General features: G+C 36.1%; 3 protein-coding genes across 16 annotated transcripts in view; 2 read left to right on the forward strand and 1 right to left on the reverse strand.

Moving 5' to 3' along the window:
- palld (palladin, cytoskeletal associated protein) overlaps positions 1-15,872 on the forward strand; it is a 107,879-nt gene extending 92,007 nt beyond the window's left edge. For all 7 annotated transcript variants that reach the window (XM_051138300.1, XM_051138302.1, XM_051138303.1 and 4 more), the window contains 8 exons: positions 1,760-1,978; positions 4,675-4,824; positions 5,302-5,390; positions 6,090-6,222; positions 9,095-9,302; positions 10,686-10,851; positions 11,790-11,923; positions 14,175-15,872. In XM_051138300.1, coding sequence (XP_050994257.1) covers positions 1,760-1,978; positions 4,675-4,824; positions 5,302-5,390; positions 6,090-6,222; positions 9,095-9,302; positions 10,686-10,851; positions 11,790-11,923; positions 14,175-14,335 — 1,260 coding nt within the window. In that variant the 3' untranslated portion in view covers positions 14,336-15,872. The remainder of the gene's footprint in view (positions 1-1,759; positions 1,979-4,674; positions 4,825-5,301; positions 5,391-6,089; positions 6,223-9,094; positions 9,303-10,685; positions 10,852-11,789; positions 11,924-14,174) is intronic.
- Positions 15,494-20,941, reverse strand: cbr4 (carbonyl reductase 4). 2 transcript variants are annotated; one of them, XM_051138308.1, is made up of 6 exons: positions 20,860-20,941; positions 18,978-19,129; positions 18,600-18,720; positions 18,320-18,453; positions 17,469-17,603; positions 15,494-17,377 (listed from the first exon to the last, which is right to left on the reverse strand). In XM_051138308.1, the coding sequence occupies exons 2-6, from the start codon at positions 19,120-19,122 to the stop codon at positions 17,199-17,201; spliced, it is 714 nt and encodes a 237-aa protein (XP_050994265.1). In that variant the 5' UTR covers positions 19,123-19,129; positions 20,860-20,941; the 3' UTR covers positions 15,494-17,198. The 2 variants fall into 2 exon arrangements, with proteins under 2 accessions (XP_050994265.1, XP_050994264.1); XM_051138307.1 differs by lacking the exon at positions 20,860-20,941 and adding an exon at positions 19,652-19,785.
- A 198-nt stretch (positions 20,942-21,139) lies between these two features.
- Positions 21,140-24,965, forward strand: part of nek1 (NIMA-related kinase 1) — a 34,496-nt gene continuing 30,670 nt past the window's right edge. For 2 of the 7 annotated variants that reach the window (XM_051139157.1, XM_051139158.1), the window contains exons 1-6: positions 21,472-21,652; positions 22,271-22,410; positions 22,535-22,631; positions 23,483-23,580; positions 24,642-24,725; positions 24,843-24,910. In XM_051139157.1, coding sequence (XP_050995114.1) covers positions 22,294-22,410; positions 22,535-22,631; positions 23,483-23,580; positions 24,642-24,725; positions 24,843-24,910 — 464 coding nt within the window. In that variant the 5' untranslated portion in view covers positions 21,472-21,652; positions 22,271-22,293. Of the gene's footprint in view, positions 21,217-21,471; positions 21,653-22,270; positions 22,411-22,534; positions 22,632-23,482; positions 23,581-24,641; positions 24,726-24,842; positions 24,911-24,965 lie in introns of those variants that run through there. The other 5 variants (XM_051139154.1, XM_051139156.1, XM_051139155.1 and 2 more) reach the window with 4 other exon arrangements.

Genomic DNA, 24,965 nt, shown 5'->3' on the forward strand with positions numbered 1-24,965 from the left:
ACCACCTCTAGTTGTTTAATTCTCTCACTCCCTCTGTGTGTGGTCACCTCCATGTTTTGGCTAGTCACTACTGTATGTGATTGTGTGCGTTTACTCTATCCGCTGTGTTTTCTTCTGTGTCTCTGTTTATGGAATATTTGCTTCCTGATTAAGCACCGCGGTAAAATCCTAGATGGCAATGTGACAGACTATTGTACTCTCTGGGAAAAAATCATCAAATACAGAGATTTACATTACAATCTTACTGATCAAATAAGCAGTGTGTTCAGTGTTTGAATAGAATCAAACTCCTGGGGGGGTCCAATATTTTTGGTGGAAAGTACAATACTGCTTAAACGTTTGGGCTGGGTAAGATTTCTTTACTTTTTTTTTTGAAAACCCTGCTGAAAAGACATCTAAAACCAGCTTAAGCTGGTTGGCTGGTTTTAGCTGGTCATCCAACCTGGTCTTAGGTGGTCAGCAGGCTGGCTTTAGAGGGGTTTTGGCCACTTCCTTAGCTGGTCAAGCTGGTCTTAACTGGTCAGGCTGGGAAACCAGCTGGAACAACCAGCTAAAACCAGTCTGACTAGCCTGGCCAGGCTGGGAGACCAGCTAAAACCAGCTACTTCCAGCTTAAACCAGATAAGACCAGCCAACCATCTTAGGCTGGTTTTAGCTGTTTTTTAGCAGGGCACACATTAAATAAGTGACAGTACAAACTTTTACATTGATACAAAAGATTTCTATTTCAAATAAATGCTGTTCTTAACTTTTAATGCCTCAAAGAATCTTGGAAAAAAAGTATCAGTTTCCACAAAATATTAAATGTTTCTTCAGTACCAAATTCTGAAGGATCATGTGACACTGAGACTGGAGGCTGCTGAAAATTCAGCTTTGCCAACACAGGAATAAATGACATTTTAAAATATAAATAATATAAATTATAAATAATAAAAATATATAAATTTAAAATAGAAACAAAATAATTTCTAAATTTCATAAAAGTAATACAGTAATTTGCCTTGGACAGCAGTCAGTAATGCAGTTTTGCAGTCGTTATACAAAAAAATTTGGCCACCGAAATGGCCAATCGACATCATATGAGAATAAAAAAAAATGTGGGGAAAAAAAAACTGCTGGGTGCCTAACATCATCATGTGTCTTGCTATTGCTGACTGATCAGAGATTGCATGCGTCTGCTTCACACATTTCCTACCCTCGAGTGGAAACACTAAAATGCACATGCTTTTCTTTCTCTGAACTGTGGGAAGTGGATATGCTGTTAATGTTGTACCATAAATTTAAAGTGTGCTTAGTGCTCAACACACGTCCTTGGGCAAATAGCAGTTGTCTGTGTGTTTGCATAGAAAATGTGCTTGTGTGTGTGCTTTTGGACGGATGTGGCTGGACGTGCAGTAGAACAAGATGGAGAGGGTGCGCTGGTTGTCTACATATGTAGTTATAATGGTGTGTGTGTGTGTGTGTGTGTTTTTCTTGCTGCAGCTGTGTTTCAAACCTGCAATTATTGTTGTGATGTGTCATCAGCACACACTTTTCTCCAGATGTTCCCTCAGCCTGCAGAGGGAAATAAAAAGAAACAGAAGACTAGAAACAGACCAGATGAAAGAGCAATAAGACTTGGATACAAGACTGAATAGATTATAGGACACAGTGATGAGAGGATGTGCGCTTGAATGAATAAAATGAGTGATTGAGTGGTTTTTTTGTAAGTTGAGGAGAAGGTCATAAGTTAAAGGGTTTGTTTTTGTTTGTTTGACAGGAGTATAAAGTGTCCAGTTTCGAGCAGCGGTTGATCAGCGAGATTGAGTTCCGTCTGGAGCGTTCGCCTGTGGAGGAATCTGACGATGATGTTCAGCATGATGAAGATGCACCCGGAGAGGTTGCACCATTCTTCGATCAAAAACTCAAGCATTACAAGGTCTTCGAGGGAATGCCTGTGACCTTCAGCTGCAAGGTCATGGGAGACCCAAAGCCAAAGGTGAGAGGTCATTACATGTTCAAATTTAGCTTTCTTAGCATATTTACATTTCTGTTGCTTGTAAGCAGATTCTTGTCAGTGACTTCCATGAAAGTGCAAATTTTGTTTTGTTTATGATTGTAATCTCAGCAGGTAGTTTATTGTTAAAGAGCAGGTCATATGGTGTTTTTAAAGCGTCCTAATATTTTGTTGGAGTCCCCTACAACAGATTTAAATGCATTTAAGGTCAGAAAGCATTGTAATTTTCTCAGAATATACATTTATACACGTGAAAACCTGGCAACCCTGATGTAGCTTTGCATAAAACAATAATATAGTGCTCCAATCTGTTTATAAAATAATGACAAAAACATTGTTTTACACACTTATGCAAGTGAATCGTGTGTACAGCTAAAGTTTAGTTGCTAAACCGTAAACACTTTACAAAACAATAATGATGGATATGTTAGACAAGTGCTAACATGACTAACTGATGAAAAACCAAACTTTGTAAACCAAACTGTGTCTATGTTCCATTCTTTATTATTAAACAAAGTAATTAAAACATCGTCTGTATTAATCGACACATTCTTAGGAAATAGTAGGTTCAAATTATCAGAACTATTTCAGTAAGACAGTAATATCGTGGTGTACTTGGAAACCAAAAGCTGCACTAGGTGTACATCACATATTGGCACAAAAAAACTAGCACTCACTTGAAAATGTACAAATAACGCATTAATCATACTTGTGAGTTGTGGTTCGGAGACGCTTGTTAGTCCAAATAAAGAATATTAGAAGCCAAGGAAGATAAAAGCAAAGATTAGAAAAGCAGTCCTTGGTAAAATGACGAGCACACAACGAAAGGTTCAAATTGTTTTACTGTGATATCATGGACAAATCATGGATTTTAACCACTGATTCTTCACATCGTCTTTTGGCAATGAAAACAAAACAAAGTTGCTTTCACAGCGCAGAACACAGCATATTCTCAACATGATGTAAACACACTAACTAGCGGAGGTGTTTGTGGGCAGGTTAGACTGTTCATATTTTGCGGGCAGGTGGGGATTATGCTAATGCCTTACCGAGTGATGTAGATTGGTAACAGGCGAATATGCGAACGTATGACAACTCATTAAGTCGAATTTTTCTTTTTTCTTTCTTTTGAGAGATGGTATCTTTATGTATAATGCATTTTTTTGATTAATAACTTTGCAGACTGTTTACATTGAAGGATGGCTACATTACAAACTGCAAAAAATATATTTTTCGAAAACCCATATGACCTGCTCTTTAAAGGAGGAATAGTTCACCCAGAAATGATAATGTAATTATCCTCATGCTAACCAAGTTGTAGAGGAGTTTGTTTCTTCAGTAGAACAGATATGGAGAAATTTACATCACTTGCTCACCAATGGATCCTCTGCAGTGAATGGGTGCTGACAGAACGAGAGTCCAAACAGCTGTTGAAAACATCACAGTAATCCACAAGTAATCCACACGACTTGTAAAGCCAAAACCCAGAAGGTTTTTTTTTTTTTTTTTTAAAGGATTAGTTCACTTCCAGAATAAAAAAAAAATCCTCATAATTTACACACCCCCGTGTCATCCAAGATCAAAAGTTGAAAGAAATTAGAAAAGAAATTAAGGTTTTTGATTAAAGCATTCCAGGATTTTTCTCCATATAGTGGACTTCAAAGGGAGCCAACAGGTTGAAGGTACAAATTGCAGTTTCAATGCAGCTTCAAAGGACTCTACATGATCCCAGCTGAGGAATAAGGATCTTATCTAGCAAAAAGATCTGTAATTTTCTAAAAAAAATAAAATGAATAATTTATGTACTTTTTAACCACAATCTTGCACTAGCTCTGCAATGCGCATCTGTGACTTCACACATTATGTAATCGCGTTGGAGATGTCACGTGTGGTTGGTCCTTTGTCTGTGTACTCCAGTTCAAAAAAGGTAGGTTAGGGCAAAAAATCAAATTTTCTCCTCCAATTTCAAAATCACCCGACATCGTTGTTTTACCTTTTTTGTAAAGTTGTTTGACTTTCTTTGCACATTTGCTTTGTAAACACTGGGTTGGCACTTCCACCTACGTTATATGTGACTTTTCCAACGTGATTACGTAATGCTAGTGCAAGATGATATAATTTTTTTTTTTTTACATTTCCTTTTAGTAAATGACTGATCGCTTCACTAGATTAGACCCTTATTCCTCGTCTGGGATCGTGTAGAGTTCTTTGAAGCTTTTCACAAGACATTTATTGATGGACTGAAGTCATGTAGATTACTTGTGAATTATCGTGATGGATTTATCAGCAGTTTCTTTGTTTTTTTTTTCTGATATATAATTCTTATTACAGTTTTATCCTGCATATTGCTCAAAGTAGTGGTTCACAGCATGAAGGTTATTTTGTTGTCGTTCTGAGGGATTGTAGGAGAGGTGACTGGAATGATGTGATGGGTGGTTTATCATCTGTGACTAGGCTGGTTTCATCACAAGCTCTGCTGTGCTTCACTTCTGAGATTCCTGCCATATATGGCTGTCTGGCTTTCATTGTGTGTCTCTGACTACCATGAGACCACAGTAATGACTGTGTGATGACAGCAGACTTAATAACAAAAGTGATGAAGAAGAGTAAAAAAAAGAAACAATGGTACAAGCTTTGGAGTGTTGCATAACCATGTATATATCTGCTTGTGTTTAAAGGTGTACTGGTTTAAGGACGGAAAGCAGATCTCAAAGCGCAGTGAACACTACCGTATCAGTCGTGATCCGGATGGCACATGCTCACTGCACACAGCGGCTGCCTCGCTAGATGATGATGGAAACTACACCATTATGGCAGGCAACCCAGTGGTGAGATATAATATGGGAAAAATACATTCAAACTGATCAATTTTCTGTATTCTTACACGTGCAACACAAAGAGTCATCCAACAGAATGAACTGAATGTGTTAACATGTTAGCTACGAAAAATATATAATACCTTTTATGGGAATTTATTCTCATTTGATTGTTTTTTTTCTCACATTCACGTACACATACACACACTTTCTTAAGTGGCTAGCCAGCTTGACCAGTGTTTTGATGGAGACGGATAAACATCGGTAGTCAGGGGAAAGTGAAAGAAAATTGCTACAGCCTTTGGAAGGGTCAGAAGTTCATACATTCAGAGACATTCCAGCTTGAATTGACCACAATCCAACTTAGACAACTGTATATTTATGCAAAAATACAGTTTTGTTTCATGCATGCATTTTTCTTTCACTGTATTATGTCTAGGAAAAGCATACACTGTCAGTTTTTTACTGTATCTTCTGTCTTTGTTTCAGGGGAGAATGAGCTGTACTGGAAGGATGATGGTCCAGGCCGTGAACCAAAGGGGGAGAAGTCAGCGCTCCGCACCTGGACACATCCGCAGGTATATAAGCACTGCTGTTTCTAAACATACACAGCCGGAGGATTACAGCAGATCCAGGATCAGGTTTGCTCTGTGGGACTAGCACTAATAGAGGGTGTGTCTCATGTAAAGAACACCTGTGTATTTTGGACAATGATTCAAGGACCAGTTAAGATGTCTTTTGTGTGGAAAAGAATATGTGAATCTTTTTCAAAGGGTGGGGTTTCCTATGGATTAGGTATAATATATCTGGCTATTTAGGTCTTTAAGGTTTTTACATGTTTGATTGACAGTGTCAATGGTCTCTGAAGGCAATGCTGTGTGTGAAAACCTATCATTTAGCCATAAAACCTAGATATGATTTCCTAGACAAAGTAAGCTCAAAATAAAAAAAACAAACAAACAAAAAAACCCAATTTTCCTGTTTTTTTTTTTTTGGACACGTACTGTATTATGTTAGATAAACTATTGTTATCCCCTTTACCTCATAACCTTACCTCATAGCCGATTCTGACCTTCTTATTCTGACCTTCTTATTCTGACCTTCGATTCTGACCTACTGTTAAAATGAAAAAAAAAAAACATTAATATGCTGCCCTGTTACCAAAATTTGACACAGCTTTTTTAATAAATGTATTTTGATTTACATTTTAAAATTTACAATAAACACATGAATTGAATTGGGCAACTTACTTTTTTTCCCAACTGTCTTTTTCCCAGACCACGCTCAAGGTCCAGAGACAGCGGTGATGAGAATGAGAACATTCAGGAACGTCACTTCCGCCCTCATTTCCTGCAAGCCCCCGGCGACCTTATTGTGCAGGAGGGTAAACTCTGCCGCATGGACTGCAAGGTGACCGCACAAGCACTTCCACACTCACTTTAACAATGTAAATGACCATAGTGACATCTGTCTGTACATAACACTTATTACATGGATTCTTACCATACCATAGCTCACCCAAACCTAAAAATCCTGTCATCATTTACTCACCCTAAAGTTGTTCCAAACCTGTATGACTGACTTTCTTCTGCTATGAAGAAGATATTTTAAAGGGGTCATCGGACGCAAAATGCACTTTTACATGTTGTTTGAACATAAATATCTGCCATTGTTTCGGAGCAGGAGTAGACAAGAATGTCTCCTAAGCGATTGAGGCGTGTTATTGCATAGTAGTCGTCATTTACTCCTGACATCTGAGCTGCTGAAGATGCAGTGGATTACTTTTGTTTTTGAAGGGAATGCGCCCCACAATCTGCCTAACTGCGTCTTTGTTTGCGCAAATCTTTTGTGATCCAGCTTCACCCACAGAAGCGAGTATAAGGGTTTTTATGAATCTTTGCAAATCACCTTTCCTAGTAATGTGTGCATTGGCAAGTTCCGCAGCTAAAGTTTACAGTCTCAGAGAGAACCGTTTGTCACCCCACGGAAGAGAGGGGCGGGGTGAGCAAAGCTCATTAGCATTTAAAGGGACATGTACCGAAATGTCTTGCTGTGAACAGAGCTGTTTTTGACAAGGTAAAAGGGGTGTTATTTTATATTACCAATGAGAAGTACATTATATACTTTTCGTTAAGACCCCAAAGAATCATATAAATTTGTGGAAAATGGGTATCCGATGACACTTTGAAGAATGTGGCTAACCAAACAGTTGTTGGTCCTCATTGACTTCTGTAGTATTTTATTAAAAACTATGAAAGTCAGTGGGGACCAGCAGCTGTTTGGTTACCAGCATTTTTAAAAATATCATCTTTTGAGTTCAACAGAAGAAGCTAAGTCATACATTTTCAAATTCATAAAATAACTTGATGGTGAGTAAATGATGACAGAATTTTCATTTTTAGGTAAACTATCCCTTTGACAACTAAATGAACGCATGGACTTTTCAAAGGCTGGAGGAAACAAGCCTTTGTGTGATATCTGGGAACCGTTTTCTCCGTCTGCTTTCTGAAGGAAAGGAAAAAAAGCTTAAATAAAGTTGATGTTTCATCACTTCTAAAATGATGAATGGACTTGAGTGAAAAGCTGGAATTATCCTCCATTTTCTCTCTTTCTCATATTATTGAGTTTTCTTCTTTCTGTCAGATGTGTTTCCATTGGCTTACCGCTGTCTCTGAAGACTGTCCTCTCTATCCTCTGTTCCTCCCTCTGTCTCTGTCCAATATTTCTTTGTTTCCCTTGATTTGCCGCCTTCCTCATGAAAGCCTTTCATATTTTTCTGTTTTAGAACTTTCCACAAATTTGTCATCCGTTCTTTCTATACATGCCAAGTTCTGTCATGAAACTCTAGAGGGTGCAGGCTGATGGCTCCTTAACATAAAAACTGATGATATTCACAGAGTTAAACTACTTGGCACAAGCTGATTGGTTCATGTTGCATACACAGCCAATAAGCTTGCTGCTTTACGTTTAAATGGTAAATTAATCTCCTCTGAAACCGTCCACCTCCCCAGCTCCACCTGTATAGATCTGCTATGGGTTATTATACTGTATGTGCTATTTGTGCGGCAGCAGTGTGTCTTAAATACTCACTGCACCATATGAGCATATGTATTGGAAGTAGCAAGTTCATGTCCTGGCTTTGTAGCAGCAGAAGCAGCAATAATTTCAACAACAGCTATAACCAACAGCAGCAGTGTAGATCTATTCTGCCAACACCAAATATATGAACATTGTCATGTTCAATACCATGCTAAAACATATTCATATAATATTAACTACTCAGTTTGACAATCAACATTTCTTAAGGCGTTCTCATTTTTTAAATTCTTTTAGCCCTGTTTGTGGAAAATGCTTTTTAGTTTCCTCCGTCTCTCACTTTTCCTTTTATGTCAACTTATTTTTCCCCCAGTTTCATTCTACGGTATCTCTACCTCTTATCTGTCTTATTTCTCTCTCTCTCTCATGGTGTTGTCTAACTGTTGTTTTACATTCTGGTTCTGTCCCGCTGCCCATGTCTGGCTGTGATCAGTGTATGTCAGAATAAAGGCTCACTGTGCCATAGAGGGATTCACACGCTATAAAAAGACCCTGATCAGTAATGCACCCATGCACAGAGCCCTTAATGTCAATGGTATTTATAGAACCGATTTATTTCCTCTGGCTTTGAGGCTTTCCAAACTTTCCAGGCCACAAATGTCCCTAGATACAGTTCAGGAGGTCTAAAATCAAAGTGCCTTTTTTCAGTTTGAGTTCTCTGCTTTTTCACTTAAGCAGCCTGTTCTTTCAATTCGAGTCATGAATGTGCTCAAGTTGGCTGTAGTGAGATGTGTGATGGAAGTTGTAAGCATCACGCAGGGGATATGCACACCCGGGGGAGCTGTATTTGAGCAGTGTTGAACGTCACAACAAAAGATGGATAAATGAGCATCTCAGTATCTCTCAGCCTCATGCGTAAACACACAAACACCTGCGCACGCTCCTAAACAAACATAAATACACAGACACATTGACTGGTGGTCTGTCGCTGGCACTCCTTCGGGTGGAGCAGGTGTTGTGTTTCTCAGGAATGTGAGAGTTGTTGAAAATAGAGTCCGGGCATTGTGCACAGACTGATTTCCCACGAGAACCACAGGCATATTAGATACCTCACACCAGACATAAACGCTGGCATTAAGGTTGAAAATACTTTAAAGGGAAATTGCACTATAATTACATTTTGTAGCACAGTGGGAGAGAATCAGTTATGCTGAATATAGTTGATTGACTTGTCTTTCAAACATAGGTAAGTGGGCTGCCAACTCCTGACCTCATTTGGCAGCTGAATGGCCAGACCATCCGTCCGGACTCCTCCCACAAGATGCTGGTGCGGGAGAACGGGGTTCATTCATTGGTCATCGAGCCTGTCACTAGCAGAGATGCAGGAGTTTACACGTGCATCGCCAGCAACAGGGCTGGACAGAACTCGTTCAACCTGGAACTCATTGTTGCAGGTACACAACCAGAGTAACTTGTAATAAATAATAAAAATTGTAGTTTATATTACAATATCATTAAAACTAGAGATAATAGAATAAGATACATGTCATTCTGGTGAATAAAAAATAAATATATATGAAATGTACACTAGTAAACAAAAGGTTGGGGTTTTGGTAAGATTTATTTTTGAAAGTCAGAAAAACAAATGCTATTCATTTGAAATGGAAATCTATCATAAACTTTTTGAATGTCTTTAAATATATCCTAACTGAAAAAAAAAAACCCTAAATGTATAATTTGTCATTTTAATGTATTTACACTACCAGTCAAAATGAATTTGAATTTTTTTTAAGTCTCTTCTGCTCACCTAGGCTGCATTTATTTGATCCAAAGTACAGCAAAAGCAGTAAAATGTTGACATATTTTTGCTTTTTAAAATAACTGTTTTCTATTTGAATATATTTTAAAATGCAATTTATTCCTGTGATCAATGCTTAATATTTAGCATCATTACTCCAGTCTTCAGTGTCACATGATCCTTCAGAAATCATTCTAATATGCTGATTTGCTGTTCAAGAAACTTTTTTTATTATTATCAATATTTAAAACAGTTGAGACTTTTTTTCAGGATTCTTTGAATAGAAAAATCCAAAGATCAGGATTTATCTGAAATAAAAATCTTTTGTAACACTATACACTATACCATTCAGTCAGTATGTATTTATTTATTTACTTATTTTTTGGTGGAAATAAATTATTAAAATTAATACTTTTATTTAGCAAGGATGCTTTAAATTGATCAAAAGTGATGATAAAGTCGTTTATAATGTTACAAAAGATTTATATTTCAGATAAATGCTGTGTTTCTGAACATTCTATTAATCAAGGAACCTGAAACAATTCTACTTAGCTGTTTTTAACATGATAATAATTCTAATAATAATAATAAATGTTTTTTGAGCAGCAAATATAGAATATTAGAATGATTTCTGAAGAATCGTGACTGGAGTAATGATGCTAAAAATTTTGCTTTGAAATCAGAGGAATAATAATAATAAAATAATAATAAAATAATCAATTACATTTTAAAATATTGAAATCAAAAACAGTTATTTTAAATAGTAAAAATATTTCACAGTTTTTCTGATCTTGTATTTTGGATCAAATAAATGCAGTCTTGGTGAGCAGAAGAGTCTTTAAAAAAACATTAAAAATCTTACTGTTCAAAAACTTTTGACTGGTAGTGTAAATATATTTATATAGGCATTATTTTCAAACTAATACTTTCACATTTTTAATTTAATATTTATTTGTGTACATCAATGCACAGTAGTTTAGTTTACTATTTTAGTTAATTTATTTTTTTAATCTTATTCATTTTCTTTCTTTTTTTTCAGCCAAAGAAATGCATAAAGCTCCATGTTTCATTGAGAAACTCCAGAACACAAGCGTCGCTGAGGGTCACCCAGTGCGTCTAGAGTGCCGTGTGTCTGGAGTCCCATTCCCACAGATCTTCTGGAAGAAAGAGAACGAGTCCTTCACTCACAACACCGACAGGATAAGGTAAAGCCCTCCTACATCCATTTTAAACTACAGTTTAACTAAATCACCGCTATTATGTTATGGTATATTTTATCACTTAAATACTACTTACCACATAGATGCATTTAAATAGATAGTTCACCCAAAAATTTAAATTCTGTCATTAATTACTCACCCTCATGTCATTCTAAGTCCTTCGTTCATCTTCGGAATCAAATTAAGATATTTTTTAATGAAATCTGAGAGCTTTCTAACCCTGCATAGACTACACAACTACTTTTGCACATGTGCTTCAAAGATTGACATGGAAGAGAGAAAGTTGTTAAATAAAGTTGTTTTTTTTTGGTTTTCTTTGTAAACAAAAAGTATTCTCGCAGCTTTATAATATTACAGTTGAACCACTGATGTCTCATAGACTATTTTAACAATATTCTTGCTACCCTTCTGGGCCTTGAACGTGTCAGTTGCATTGCTGTCTATGCAAGGTCAGAAAGCTCTTGGATTTCATCAAAAATATGTTAATTTGTGTTCCAAAGATGAACGAAGGTCTTACAGGTTTGGAACGACATGAGGGTGAATAAATAATGACAATTTTCATTTTTGAGTGAACCATTCCTTTAAAAACTCACTGTGCACCATGAGCTTGTAGAAGGCAGCTGTTGGACGCCTGGTGTTTAAAGTTGCTACGTGTGTGTATACCAATGAAAAGCCCCTTGTAAAAGAAACATACACACACAGCAACTTCACCACAGACACTACCGTCTACGCCACCTAAGAGAGACGAAAGCAGTTAGTCGCAAGCTATAAAGTGTTCAGTCGTTGTTTGTGGATGCGGTTTGCTCATAAGGATTCAAATCAAAGTAATATGGCCACGCAGCCTGAATAAACAATCCTGGCATCTCATTTTTAATCCTTTGTTTCAGTTTACACTCATTCTGATGTTCAATTCTGTTTCCCAGCATGCACCAGGACAACTTCGGTTACCTCTGTATGATCATCCAGCCGGCTCTGAAGGAAGACGCAGGCTGGTACACTGTTTCGGCTAAGAACGAAGCTGGCATCATCTCCAGTACGGCACGTCTCGACGTACATGGTTAGTCAAACACACAGCGGAAACGGATCTTAATGCATGCAACAATGCTGAGTTATATTTGGTAAAAGACCAAAGTACACTAAATACAGATTAAGTAGTTTTAAGTGGTTTATCTGATCAATGTGCTTGCGTAAATTGCTTCAGACTAAGAACAAAACTGTATTTAATCTGTCCAATAAAAGCATACTCCCTTCCTCTGCTCAATGTTGTTCCCATAGCAATCCCATCAGCCAGTGCTGTGTGTTTGCCATCAACAACAGGGTTAACAATACAGATGCATTACCTAAGGTTAAACTAACAATGGACTGGCACCCTGCGTGCCGGAGTCTTACGAAAGTGATTTTAATGAAAGAACGGGTGTGATTTAACACTGAATGTTATAATCTCCATCAAAACTCAACACATCCAGTTTGGAACGAATCAGAGATTGCTCAACACTACCATTTTTGGCTTTGGTACAGTATCAGCTTTGATACACCAATATTGATATTAAAGGGATAGTTCACCCAAAAATAAAAATTCTGTCATTAATTACTCATCATCATGTCACTTCAAACATGCAAGACCTTTTTTTTGTCTGTGGAACACAAATTAAGATATGTTTTGATGAAATCCAAGGGCTGACCCTGCATAGACAACAACGCATCTACCCTGTTCAAGGTCCAGAAAGATACCAAGAACATCGACAGAATAGTCCATGTGACATCAGTGGTTCAACCGTAATTGTATGAAGCTACGAGAACACTTTTTGTGCACAAAACACTTCATAACATTACAGTTGGACTACCAACGTCACAAGGACTATTTTAATTATGTCCTTACTACCGTTCTGGGCCATAAATGTCGTAGTTGTGTCTGTAATTACCAATATTAAAAATGTGGATGATACTGTACCAATATGCCGATACGGTTATGTGTGTGTGTGTGTGTTATATATATATATATATATATATATATATATATATAATATATGTGTGTGTATTTGTCCCTGTCGATAGCCTTGTGGGCTACAGGCAGCCCGATTCGAATCCTGAATCGAGGACCTTTCCTGATGCTGCCCCACTCTCTCTCTCCCACTTCAATTCCTGTCATCTCTATACTGTCCTATAATAGTAAAAAGCCAAAAAAAAACCTCAGCAAAAATACATTTTTGATTTTATTTTTTTGTTAAACAAAAAAATATATATATACTGTTGTCTTAAAATACATTAGAATACAATAAAAAACACTAAAAGCTAAAATTATTAGGTTTTAATGCTACAAGTGAATTTAGGCATCATAGTATTAGGATATGAAAGTATAAAAAAAAATTATATTCATTTTGAAATGGTAAAGATTTCATATAACAGTGTTATTAAATATTAAATCTGTTTTAAATATTAAGTTTTATATGAGCTAATAGAAAATGATGCCAAGGGTAAACTAAATGTAAAAATATACATGTAAATATATGGGGTTAGAGGTGCATGTTTCAGCATATTTTCCAAAGATATTATCTAAATACTCCAGAATTTCCATATATTGGAATTGAGAAAGAAAATAACTACTTTGCTGCAGTGGACAGACATAGATATGAAAAATGGAATTATGTGAACTACTTTCAAATCACTTTTTTCCTTCGACTTTTATTTATATGTGTCCCAGAACCATAAAACCAGTCATAAGGGTCTTTTTTTTTTTTTTTTTTTTTTTTTAATGAGATTACAATATCTGAAACCTGAATAAATAAGCTTTTCATTGATGTATGGATTGTTAGGATAGGACAATGGTTGGCATACTACAATACATTTGGAATCTGAGGATGAAAAAAAAAACAAACAAACAAAAAAATCAAAATACTGAGAAAATCGCCTTTAAATTTGTCCAAATCAAGTTCTTAGCAATGCATATTACTAATCAAAAATTAAGTTTTGATATATTTACCGTGGGAAATTTACAAAATATCTTCATGGAACATGATCTTTACGTAATATCCTAATGATTTTTGGCATAAAAAAAAAATAGATAATTTTGACCCATACAGTGTATTGTTGGCTATTGCTACAAATATACCCGTACTACTTAAGACTGCTTCTGTGGTCCAGGGTCACATGTATTATTTATCTGACTGAAACATTCCAAGCTATACAGGAAAGTCTCCATATGTTTTCATAATTTAGGAACTACATTTATTATCTAACCATCTTTATTACATCCTGTGAATTCTTCAAAGTGAGAAACCATGTTCATCCTCGCCCTTTCCTTCCCTCAGCCCAGTGGCAGCAGACTCACACCCCAAAGCCCAAGAAGGTGCGTCCATCAACGAGCCGCTACGCCGCTCTGACAGAACGGGGTTTGGACGTCAAGGCAGCCTTCTTCCCAGACTCCAATCCTATTCCTCCCGGCACCCTAGTGGAAAGTGACGACCTGTAGAGACTCGCATGGAGGATCTGTCCTTCGAACCCCGATCCCTGGATCCAGCGTACTCCATAATCCCCACCCAAAAACCTCTTGCTGGGGTCGAATGAAAAAGTGATCGATTGACTTTGAACGGCGAGGCAGGAAGCTGCCAAGCATTTCCTCAGAGATTTTGATTCTTGGTATTATCGCTTCTTCTCCGCCTGAGGAGGACCATTCGCTATGCTTTTATTTCAGTTGTTTTCTGAGCGGAAGTGATGTGGGTGCTTAAGTGAGGTCATATCCTGCTTGTAAACAGACTTAACGGTTCGCTGGCGCACTTAACATACACAAACACACACACCAGCACGTGCTTTGAGGAAGGAGGTAGTATACCGATGATCACCTTGTTTTTCATCTCTAGATTTCACAAGTGCCTAAGAAATATTTAATTTTAAAATTAACTTTAAAAATAAAAAATAATAATAAAAAAAACTATTCAAATAACTAGCATCTAGCTGTGCATGTTACTACGGTGCCAACACGTAACACTTTTTATGTATTTAGTTATAATGCTTTAGATTAGATATATTTATGAAACGCTGGAGGAAATGTCTTCCTCTGCAGCACAGGAAATAGGACTTTTTTGGGTGGTTTGGGGGAGGGGGGATAGTTCTCTGGATATAGGGAACAGGGCTGTGGAAAGATGGACACACCTAAAACTCCATGGACCTCATCGTCCCTGGAGCTTCAGGGTCCTTGAGATCCAGCATGTTGATCAGACGCACACTGCCATAGATAGAAGCCGCGTCTGGATCTCGGCTCCAATCCAGAGATGTCGCACAAGGCCGGGCCTTAATGATCTTTTCCCACCCTTTTTTAGGAGAGATTAAAAGCGGAGACTGATATGTCTTTAACATGAGTGATGAGATTTTTGCAAGTTTTGGCTGACTGACAGGTTTGGACAGATGTTTGTTGTGTTTCCGTGGAAGCGAGAGTGATGAGGAATGCCTATGATGAAAGTACAGGAAGCAGATTTGGCGAATGCATGTTTGTGGAGGATGGGCTGATGAGATTTATAAAAGTACTATTGGTTTTAACGACGATGGTGCATAGAATGATGAGGTGGTAATGCTTTGAAAGGTAGGCTTCAGTTTTCAGGTTTGGAATTACAGAAACAATGTGCACAAAATGTGATTTTATAAATTATATTTCATTGGCTTTTTAAGTAACTCAAACATATTCCGTCTTTGTAACAATATTAGCGTTCTCTCAACATTTGCTTTGATCAGTCGAGCACTCAGTTGGGAGTTCAAATAGTTTAGCCATCATCTCACACATTTGCAAGGTATATACAAAACAATATAGCATAACAATATACACATATAAGCCTGTGATTTGCATATGTTTTTTTTTTCTTACACAGCTGTTTATCCTTCAAATAGACAGATTTTAGGAAATTCTTACTTTGCAATATTTTGTTTTCCAAGCCAACCTGTGCCTGTATACGGACTGTTCTCCTTATTCTCTTCTGGTTTATGAATAGTACAATAAATAAACGTCTCTGAAATGATTGAGTTTGGGTTGAGTCCAATTGCTCTTGGCAAAAACATCTCTCAAAGCTAAATTTGGTTAATCTGTATTTTTTTGATGGTGAAAAGGATAGAATACATTACTTTTAAATTGGCCTAGCCATTGTATTTTTCTTAAATTATTTGGTTAAATGGATGGTTCACCCAAAAATAAAAGTTGTCATTAATTACTCACCCTCATGTCGTTCCAAGACCTTTGTTCGTCTTCAGAACACAAATTAAGATATTTTTGATGAAATCCGAGACTTTCTGACCCAGGCTTAGACGGCAAGAGTCCTACCACGCTCAAGGTCCAGATACCCTGGTGAAAAAACCAGCAGGTGCTGGTAGGTATGTTTGATGCTGGGATGCTGGTTAGGTAGGTTTTGATGCTGGTCAAGGACCAGCAAAGGACCAGTTTAAACCAGCATCAAAACATACCTACCAGCATATGCTGTTTTTTTCAATAGGGTATGTATCAAGAACATCGACAAAATAGTCCAGGTGACATCAATGGTTCAACTGCAATTTTATGAAGCTACGAGAATACTTTTGTGCACCAAAAAAACCCTAAAATGTGTTAAATCAACAATTTTTGGCACTAGGTAACATGGAGGAGAAGGATTGTTAAATAAAGTTATTTTAGTTCTTATGCGCAACAAAAAGTATTCTTGTAGCTTCATAAAATTATAATTGAACCACTGATGTCACATGACTTTTTTCGTCTATGTTCTTGGTACCTTTTTGAACCCTGAACGTGGTCCTTGCTGTCTGCAAGCTCTAAAGCTAAATCAACTGAAACTATACTAAAACTAAAACAATTCATATGACTAAAATATGACTAGAACTAAATGGCATTCTAGTCAAAGTCTATTACTAAGACTAAATCAAAATTTGCTATCAAAATGAACATTGCCAAAGATGAACGAAAGTCTTACGGGTTTAGAACGACATAACCGTGAGTAATTAATGACAGAATTTTCATTTTTGGGTGAACTAACCCTTTAACTAATTTTAAGTGTAATGTTTCACAGCTGATTTGGATGCTGAAAATACTCTGACATCGAGTCATATCCTCCACACGTTGACCTGTGATCTCTGTCTTTCCAAGTTTGGAACATGTAGCCATAACCCAAAAACTCCAGTGAACTAAAAATACCGTTAATCCAATCCAGCCAAAACTGCTCTTACACAATATTACGTGTGACTCAGAGCGATGAGGAGGTGTTTAACAATATCAAGATCTGACGCAGTCTGTAAATAGTTATTGTATATTATCAGCTGCATAACAAAAGCATACAGTTGGCTCACATGCTCTATTAGCAGAATCACAATGCCAGCTGTAGTCCTCCATCCACAAGCAGAACTTGTCCTGTGATATAAGGAGACTCCAAAAGGAAAAGGACAGCTTGGGCCACCTCTGCAGGTTCCCCAAAACGACCCAGTGGAATTCTTCTTACCGCTTCTTCCTTCTCCAGCCCTGTCGTCATGTCTGTCCGAACAAATCCTGAGAGGACAGAGAAATTAATTCTTAGTGGTACTCATATGACTGGTAATATGCAGGTTAATAAGTAGAAGAAAAAGATAGGACTAACAACCTGGAGCCACCAAGTTCACTCGTATATTCCGGGAAGAAACTTCCTTCGCCAGTGAGCGTGTGAATCCCTCCAGTCCGGCTTTACTGGCACTGTACACACACTGACCGGAGTTACCCTTTACACCCACCACAGAGCCTGAGGGAAACGTGAATAATAATCCTATAAAGCACACTGTATCATATTTGATGCGCAAATTTCTAAGCCTCTAAATTAACATGATCAATGCTATCGACTGATCAACAGCCCTTTTAGTATAATTTATTATACTAATAAACTATATTGTTAGAAATGAAGCAACTTAGATTATCCATACTTCATTTTTTTTTTAACCAAATCATGTTAAAATGTAAGTATTAAATATGATACATCAGGCTTTTGATGAATGTTCATTTGTCCATCTCTCAGTCATCACTGTATTGCATGGTATTATATATTTTAACATTATATATTGTATATTTACAGCTATCAGAATTGCATCTTATACTTCGCCATGTAAATATCAGCAAGTGCACAAAATTGCACAAAATTTTTGGCCTCTGAATAAAATTTAGATATATTTTTCCTACTCAAGTACAAGTTCTATATTCTCCAATACCATATTATACATGTCATAATATGAGCAATAAAAGCCTGACATATCAAATAAGATACTCAACGAAAAACGCATGCATTTTTTGAATAATAAAATCAATAAAATCTAAAGCTTCTGCGCCATCTACTGGTGATTAAATGAACCCAAACTGCTCAGCTGCTGATGCATGAACAGCTAGAACTTTATGAATCTGAATTTAGATAATAATAATAATATAAGAAGATCATAAGGTAGTGGAACATGCAGAAATAGGACTCACCTATGTTGACAATAGCTCCTCCATGACTGAGCATGCTCCGTAGTGCGCCTCTGCATGTCAGCATTGAGCCCAGCAGGTTGGTGTGCAGAACAGACATCATGTCTTCAGATTTACTCCTCAATAACAGAGCATCTCTTTACAATTAAAGCACATTCAATATTAGAATGCAGCAGTCTTTTATTTATTATATCAGAATCTGCTATTGTTATTATAATCATCTTTTTGGCCACGGTATCTTAATCATATTTATTCTGTATCACATCTTTGTTGCCTTTCTGACCTGTTGATACCCGCTGCGTTAACCAGGTATCCCACAGTGCCACAGGTCTTACTGATGGTCTCAAACGCTCTCTGAACGTCATCTTCTTTAGAGACATCACAGCTTAGAGCCAAATGTTTTTCTGAAATTAAGTATATACTTCAAAATTAGAACATCTATGAAGACTTTTTAACTGCATTTATTGCCCCACCTCGTAAAACAATGCTATTTTTGGGCTGTTCAATAGATAAAAACTATATATAACACTACAATTTAGGTTTAAAAAAGGCCTAAGGTCTACAATTTCATGTCTACATTTTCAAACTAAAGTGTTAGACTTTTTATCAGCTAACCAATGCAAAGTAACTCAGAATGATTCATGGTGATTCAATGATTCACCTCCAGGGAGAGATTCAGTTGTAGCTTGTGCAGCATTCTTATTCCTAGACAACACCACAACCCTATGACCCCTCTGTGCTAACAGCTGAGAAACTGCTCGCCCAATGCCACGTGAACCTCCGAACACTACAGCCAGTCTGGACATCACAACCCTAAAAGAGAGTGAGAGAGAAAAAAACAGCTTAGAATGAACACTGCTGGCCAGAAATCAGATATTTGATGAGTAAAGGTGAAAGTACATCTGAAGATAGTACCTTTATCAAAACTAATAATAAAAACAAATGCTATGGATTCCTGAGTCACATTTGATTATTGCTGTGCCAGTAAATGTTATTACTTAAAGTACCTTGTAAATATCTGTAAATATATGGTATATGAATATTATAAACACTGAACACCATATAAAGTCATAATGTAATAGTTTTTCAGACATGTAGTTTGTAACTACTAAAAAGTCATTATTAGATGTGTCACATTACTGTTTAAGGTAATATCTGACATTCAAGTTATTAATACAGCGAACTGTAGAGCTGAAATGATTTAATGTTCACTCAAAAGTTACAATTGCCACTGACAATGAGCAACATCCCTTAGAGATTCTTTGAAAATGCACAATTATAGCTGGTTTAACTGCACAGGGTTTAGGCTTTTAGACGACAAGATGTTGAACTCACGTTAAATATCGATAATATCATACACCGTTCGTTGTTGTCGCTAAATGTGAACTTGTGGTACAGACCGAACGGGTGCCGCCATGTTGAGTGCACAACGCACGGTGAGCCGATAGGTGGAGCCAAACGCACTGTCACTTCCGTATATAAAAAGAGTATTAGGATATATCGGTAAATTAATATACACTATCAGTCACAAGTTTTTTAACAGTAAGATTTTGAAGGTTTTTTTTAAGACGTTTATTTTGCTCACCAAGCCTGCAAATTTTGAAAAAAAAAAAAAAAAAAATAATAATAATAATAAAATGAAATAAAAGAAGTATTTTTACTATTTAAAATAACTGTTTTCTATTTTATTAGATTTTCAAATTTAATTTATTCCTGTGATTTCGAAGCTGAGTTTTTAACATCATTACTCCAGTCACATAATCCTTCAGAAATTATTCTAATATTCTGATTTTCTGCTCAAAAACATTTGTTATTATTATTATTATTATTATGGTGAAATCAGCTGAGTAGAATTTCTTCAGGTTTCTTTGATTCTTTTATCTGAAAAAGAAATCTTTTGTAACAATATAAATGCCCTTATCATCAGTTTTGATCAATTTAAAGCATTCTTGCTAAATAAAACAATAATTTCTATAATTTCTTTCCCCCAAAAAATAAATAAATGAATAAAAATTATACTGACTCCAAGCTTTGTGAATGGTACAGGAAAGGAAAATCGAGGCAGATGACTAGCGCATTTTAACATATTTATTAGCTTGACTATAAAACATACACATTAGCTTATCCCTTGGAACCAGAAAGCAAGCAATTAACTTTTATAATAAATAAATAAATAAGTAGTTTTAAAAAACCTTCGAGATTTTTTTTTATTTGCTTAACAGAGGCTTTAATGATAATAATGATAAAATAGTAAGTTTGAAGAATCTCAAAACATAGACAAATAAGACAAATTATTAAAATATTAAAATTAATAAAATAATTACCTAATAAATATACCTAAAAAATAACGACCTAAATAACTATCTAAAATATAAAGTCATATAAATAATAATATACTATTAATAATAATAATTATTATGAATACTAGTATAAATAATACATAAAGAATATATATAAATAATATATATTTTAATATAAATTTAAACGTTATAAAAAAAATTAAAATAAAAAAACACGCTTTGTACTTCACAAATGCCGCGCACCAGAATCCGTTAATCCTTTCGTCTTTTCATTTTCAAAAGCTCTTCAGTTTAAGGCCATGAAAGCGGATAGTGGCCAAAGGCTGTCTCTGTAGTGGCTCCATGACCGTGTACCAACCGGTGACGGTTGCTAGGGGGGAATTTTGCACCAAACATTGACAGACAAACCTAACGGCTATGGGTTTTGACTGATATGTTTTTCACCCTACCACCTTAGACTTGACGTTAGCGCGGTCCAATCAAATTGCTCCTCTCAGTCAGCGTGTACAGTCTTCACACAGGAGACCGCCCACATCAGAAAATCTTCATGTGAGCTTCCCAGATGCTGCCAATGCTCGTTGACTATTGTGAATATAGAAGGTAAGAACTGATTTAATTTTGAAGAATTGTGTCTTTATACAATACACATAGCAGAGCTCTGCTTTAAAGTGCATGTCAGCGTCATTTCGCGAGACGCCAGTGAGCCTGCTAATTTTTCTTCGCGGTTTTCATGAGCGTGCATTTAGTAGCATATTATCATTAGTTTGGGCAGACCCGTTCAAGGCCCCGCTAAATGAGACATCAGCTGATGCTTGTGAAAGTTTACAGTGCAGTGTTCATGTGATGCTATTGTCCGTATCACAAAAATCTTGTTTGTAAAAAACTATTGCTGTAGATATTAGACTATGTAACTTAATCATTATCTCTAGTAGTGTCACTGTTTTATTCGTGGTTTGTTATTTAAATATAGATCTTGCAAGTTTCTGTTATGTCAGCTTTGTGATTCAATTTTATTAGACGACAGAGCTTTCATCAGGTTGTTAATCTAATTTATTGCTATCTTAAGGTCCTTCTTTCTCAATCTCTTTGATTCTTTTTTTTATCCTCTCCTTTTATACCCCTCTTACCCCCTTTAAAGAGTGGTGGTGGTGGGTAATTCCTCCTGACATGTCATATTTAATTCATAAGCTCTGGTACACTGTCTGGCTTTTTGCTTGGCTTGGTTTTTGCATTAATCCAAAGATGTATTGCTTTTAGGCTGTATTTATTCTTGTTTTAGTGCCCTACTACTTGTCTAGAAATGCATGTCTGCATTTGCCTCGTCTAGGCCAGGTGGCAGTTGTAGTGATTCCCAGCATGCAGCTGGATTCTGTGTGGAAAAAATATTAACCTTTCACTCATCAGGAGGTGGTCCGCTCGAGTCGGTTTAATAATTCCTGCTGGCATTGTGAATAAATGACAGTTGAATGTGACTTTTAAAATGCCACACCTAGTGCTATTAGACAATGTGTTTGACTTAAAAAAAAATATCTATTTGGCATCTATGTATCTATATCTTCATATCTAAGAGAGAGAGCAATAATATTATTTTATGTGAATATTTTGATTTACCGGTGATCCTAATTTTATGTGTTTTTTTCCCCCTCTGCCTCAGCATGAGAAGTCATTTGCACAGACATGGATAAATATGAGAGATTGAAGAAGATTGGGGAGGGATCCTTTGGGAAAGCCATCCTGGTCAAGTCAAGGACAGATGGCCGACAATATGTTATCAAGGAGATTGGCATCTCCAGGGTGAGTTGAACATTTCTTTCTATTTGACATCTTTGAAATTTAAAAAACCTAATATTTTAACAAAATGAGATGTCATGTATTTTGTACACATCTTTACCTTTAGATATATTTCTTTTCTCGTCAGATGTCAAACAAAGAAAGGCAAGAATCGCGTAAAGAGGTGGCAGTTCTGGCTAATATGAGCCATCCAAACATTGTCCAGTACAAGGAATCCTTTGAAGGTACGTTGAGACATCCATAGTCCGAAATGTGTATTTAGTAGTGTTGGAATATGATGCTTCGTTGCCCAGTTCTGCCATTATGTTGACAGGCTTGACAAACATGTGTCTGTGAGGTCTTTAGTTGACTGATCTTGATTAATCTGAGAACATTAGTTCCGGCACAAACCAGACCCACTGAATTTCTGTTCTAAAGTCTTGTGTCTGGTTGATAGATCGGGCAGCGTGCATGATATGGAGGAGCTCCAAGCTCTTGAATTAAATTACAGAGAGGATGTTGCAGAGCTAATGATAGTTTCTCTGCATGAAGTCATGCAGGAGCAGTATCTCTGACATCCGGATGGCAGGCTAATTAATGAAGTAAATCTATGGTGGTATATGAATGTTAATGATATTAGCAATAGAGGGGATTATGTCTGCTTAATTCAATTTAAAATGCATAGTGAAACCTAAGAGTCTTAATCTGGTTTTATCACATACTGTATAGATACAATTCTATCCAGAGGTTTCTTTTATGCTCTACATTTCAGGAAAACAGTAAAAACAGTAATATTGTGAAATATTATTACAATTATAAATAACTTTTAAATTTTTAAATATATTGCACATTTTAAATTAATTTCAGTATATTAAAAGCCATTACTCCTTTCATCATTGTTATGACCCTTCAGAAATCATTCTGAAATGCATTTACTGTATTAAAAAAAAAACATTATAAATATGTTTACTGTTTTTTTTTTTATGATTAAAAAAAATCTTACTGTTTAAATGTCAAGAGCCACCCGGGCTGTGAACTGAAACATTGCTGTTACTTTGTAATTGAAGTACAGTAATGTTTCTCTCTTATGTTTCAGAGAGTGGTTGTTTGTACATAGTAATGGACTACTGTGAGGGAGGAGACCTGTTTAAGAAGATCAATAATCAGAGAGGGACTCTATTCCCTGAAGAACAGGTAAAAGGAACAATATAAAGACATCAAGTTAATCTCTGCACCTTACAACAGGCTGCAAATGATCAAAGCTTTTAAGTTTTTTTTTTTTTTTCCTCACTTCTACAGACGTGAATAGTACCTGTGAAATGTCTATTTAAAGTCATATGCACTCATATGGGATGAAGAAACCAGTCTTATCAGCTGCTAACCTGTTTTATTCTATGTAGAGTGGGTTGCCCAATTATGAAAGCCCATTTTTCGTCCACTGAATTAAAAAAAAAGGTTATTTTATTAAAAAGGTGACTTTTCAACTTACAGATCAGACACTTTTTCTCAGAATTGCATGATACAAACTTGCAATTCTGACTTTTCTTCTCAGAATTGTGAGATTTTACCTCAAATTGCGAGATATAAAGTCAGAGTTGTGAGATATAAACTCGCAATTCTGAGAAACGGAAAAAAAATTCAGAATTGAGATACGAACTTGCAAAACTTGGAAAAAAAAGTCTAAATTGTAAGGGCTTTTTTTTGCAGTTGCTAGTTTATATCTTGCAATTTTGAGTTATGAAGTCCAATTTTGTGTGGAAAAAAGGCTGATATGTTCTCAGAATTGTGACTTTATATCTCACAATTCTGACTTAATAACTCACAATTAAACTCACAATTCTGAGTACAATAAAAAATCTCAATTTTGAGTTTAAATATTGCAATTCTGACATTATTTCTCAGAGAGAAAAATGTCATACAAGTACCTCTCTGAGAAAAAATGCCAGAATTGTGAGATGTAAACTCGCCATTGGGAGAGTTGTGAGTTAAAAAGTCACAATAACCTTTTTTTTACAATTTTTTTATTCCGTGGCAGAAATGGGCTTCAGAGGGGGGCAACACTGGACCAGCGAAATGCTACTTAATATACCATTAAAAATGTACAAAATAATAATGTAAACTTTAAATTTCTTTTATCATAACAAAATAAACATTTTTTAGTTGTTGAATGTTAGCAAAATACCAATTTTAATGTCGAGCATAATCTTGCATTGTTATTGTCTGAAATACTAATCCCTGTCTGTTGTTTTCTGGAGATTCTTGACTGGTTTGTGCAGATCTGCCTGGCTCTGAAACACGTACATGACCGCAAAATCCTACACAGGGACATCAAATCACAGGTGCTACTATTTCTCTCTCACACACACAATTGAACCAACATATCTATGGAAATACAACATAACGCTTGGTTTACATATACCTCATACATGATTTCTGCTTTTGTTTTTTTTATCAAGAATATTTTTCTGACCAAAGATGGTACCATACAGTTGGGTGACTTTGGAATCGCTAGAGTTCTGAACAGGCAAGATATTTCAATTTAATTTCAAAACATCACAGGAAATGTGGTGAGAATGACC

Source organism: Labeo rohita, chromosome 20 (assembly GCF_022985175.1).
Source record: "Labeo rohita strain BAU-BD-2019 chromosome 20, IGBB_LRoh.1.0, whole genome shotgun sequence".
NCBI classification, from domain to species: Eukaryota; Metazoa; Chordata; class Actinopteri; order Cypriniformes; family Cyprinidae; genus Labeo; species Labeo rohita.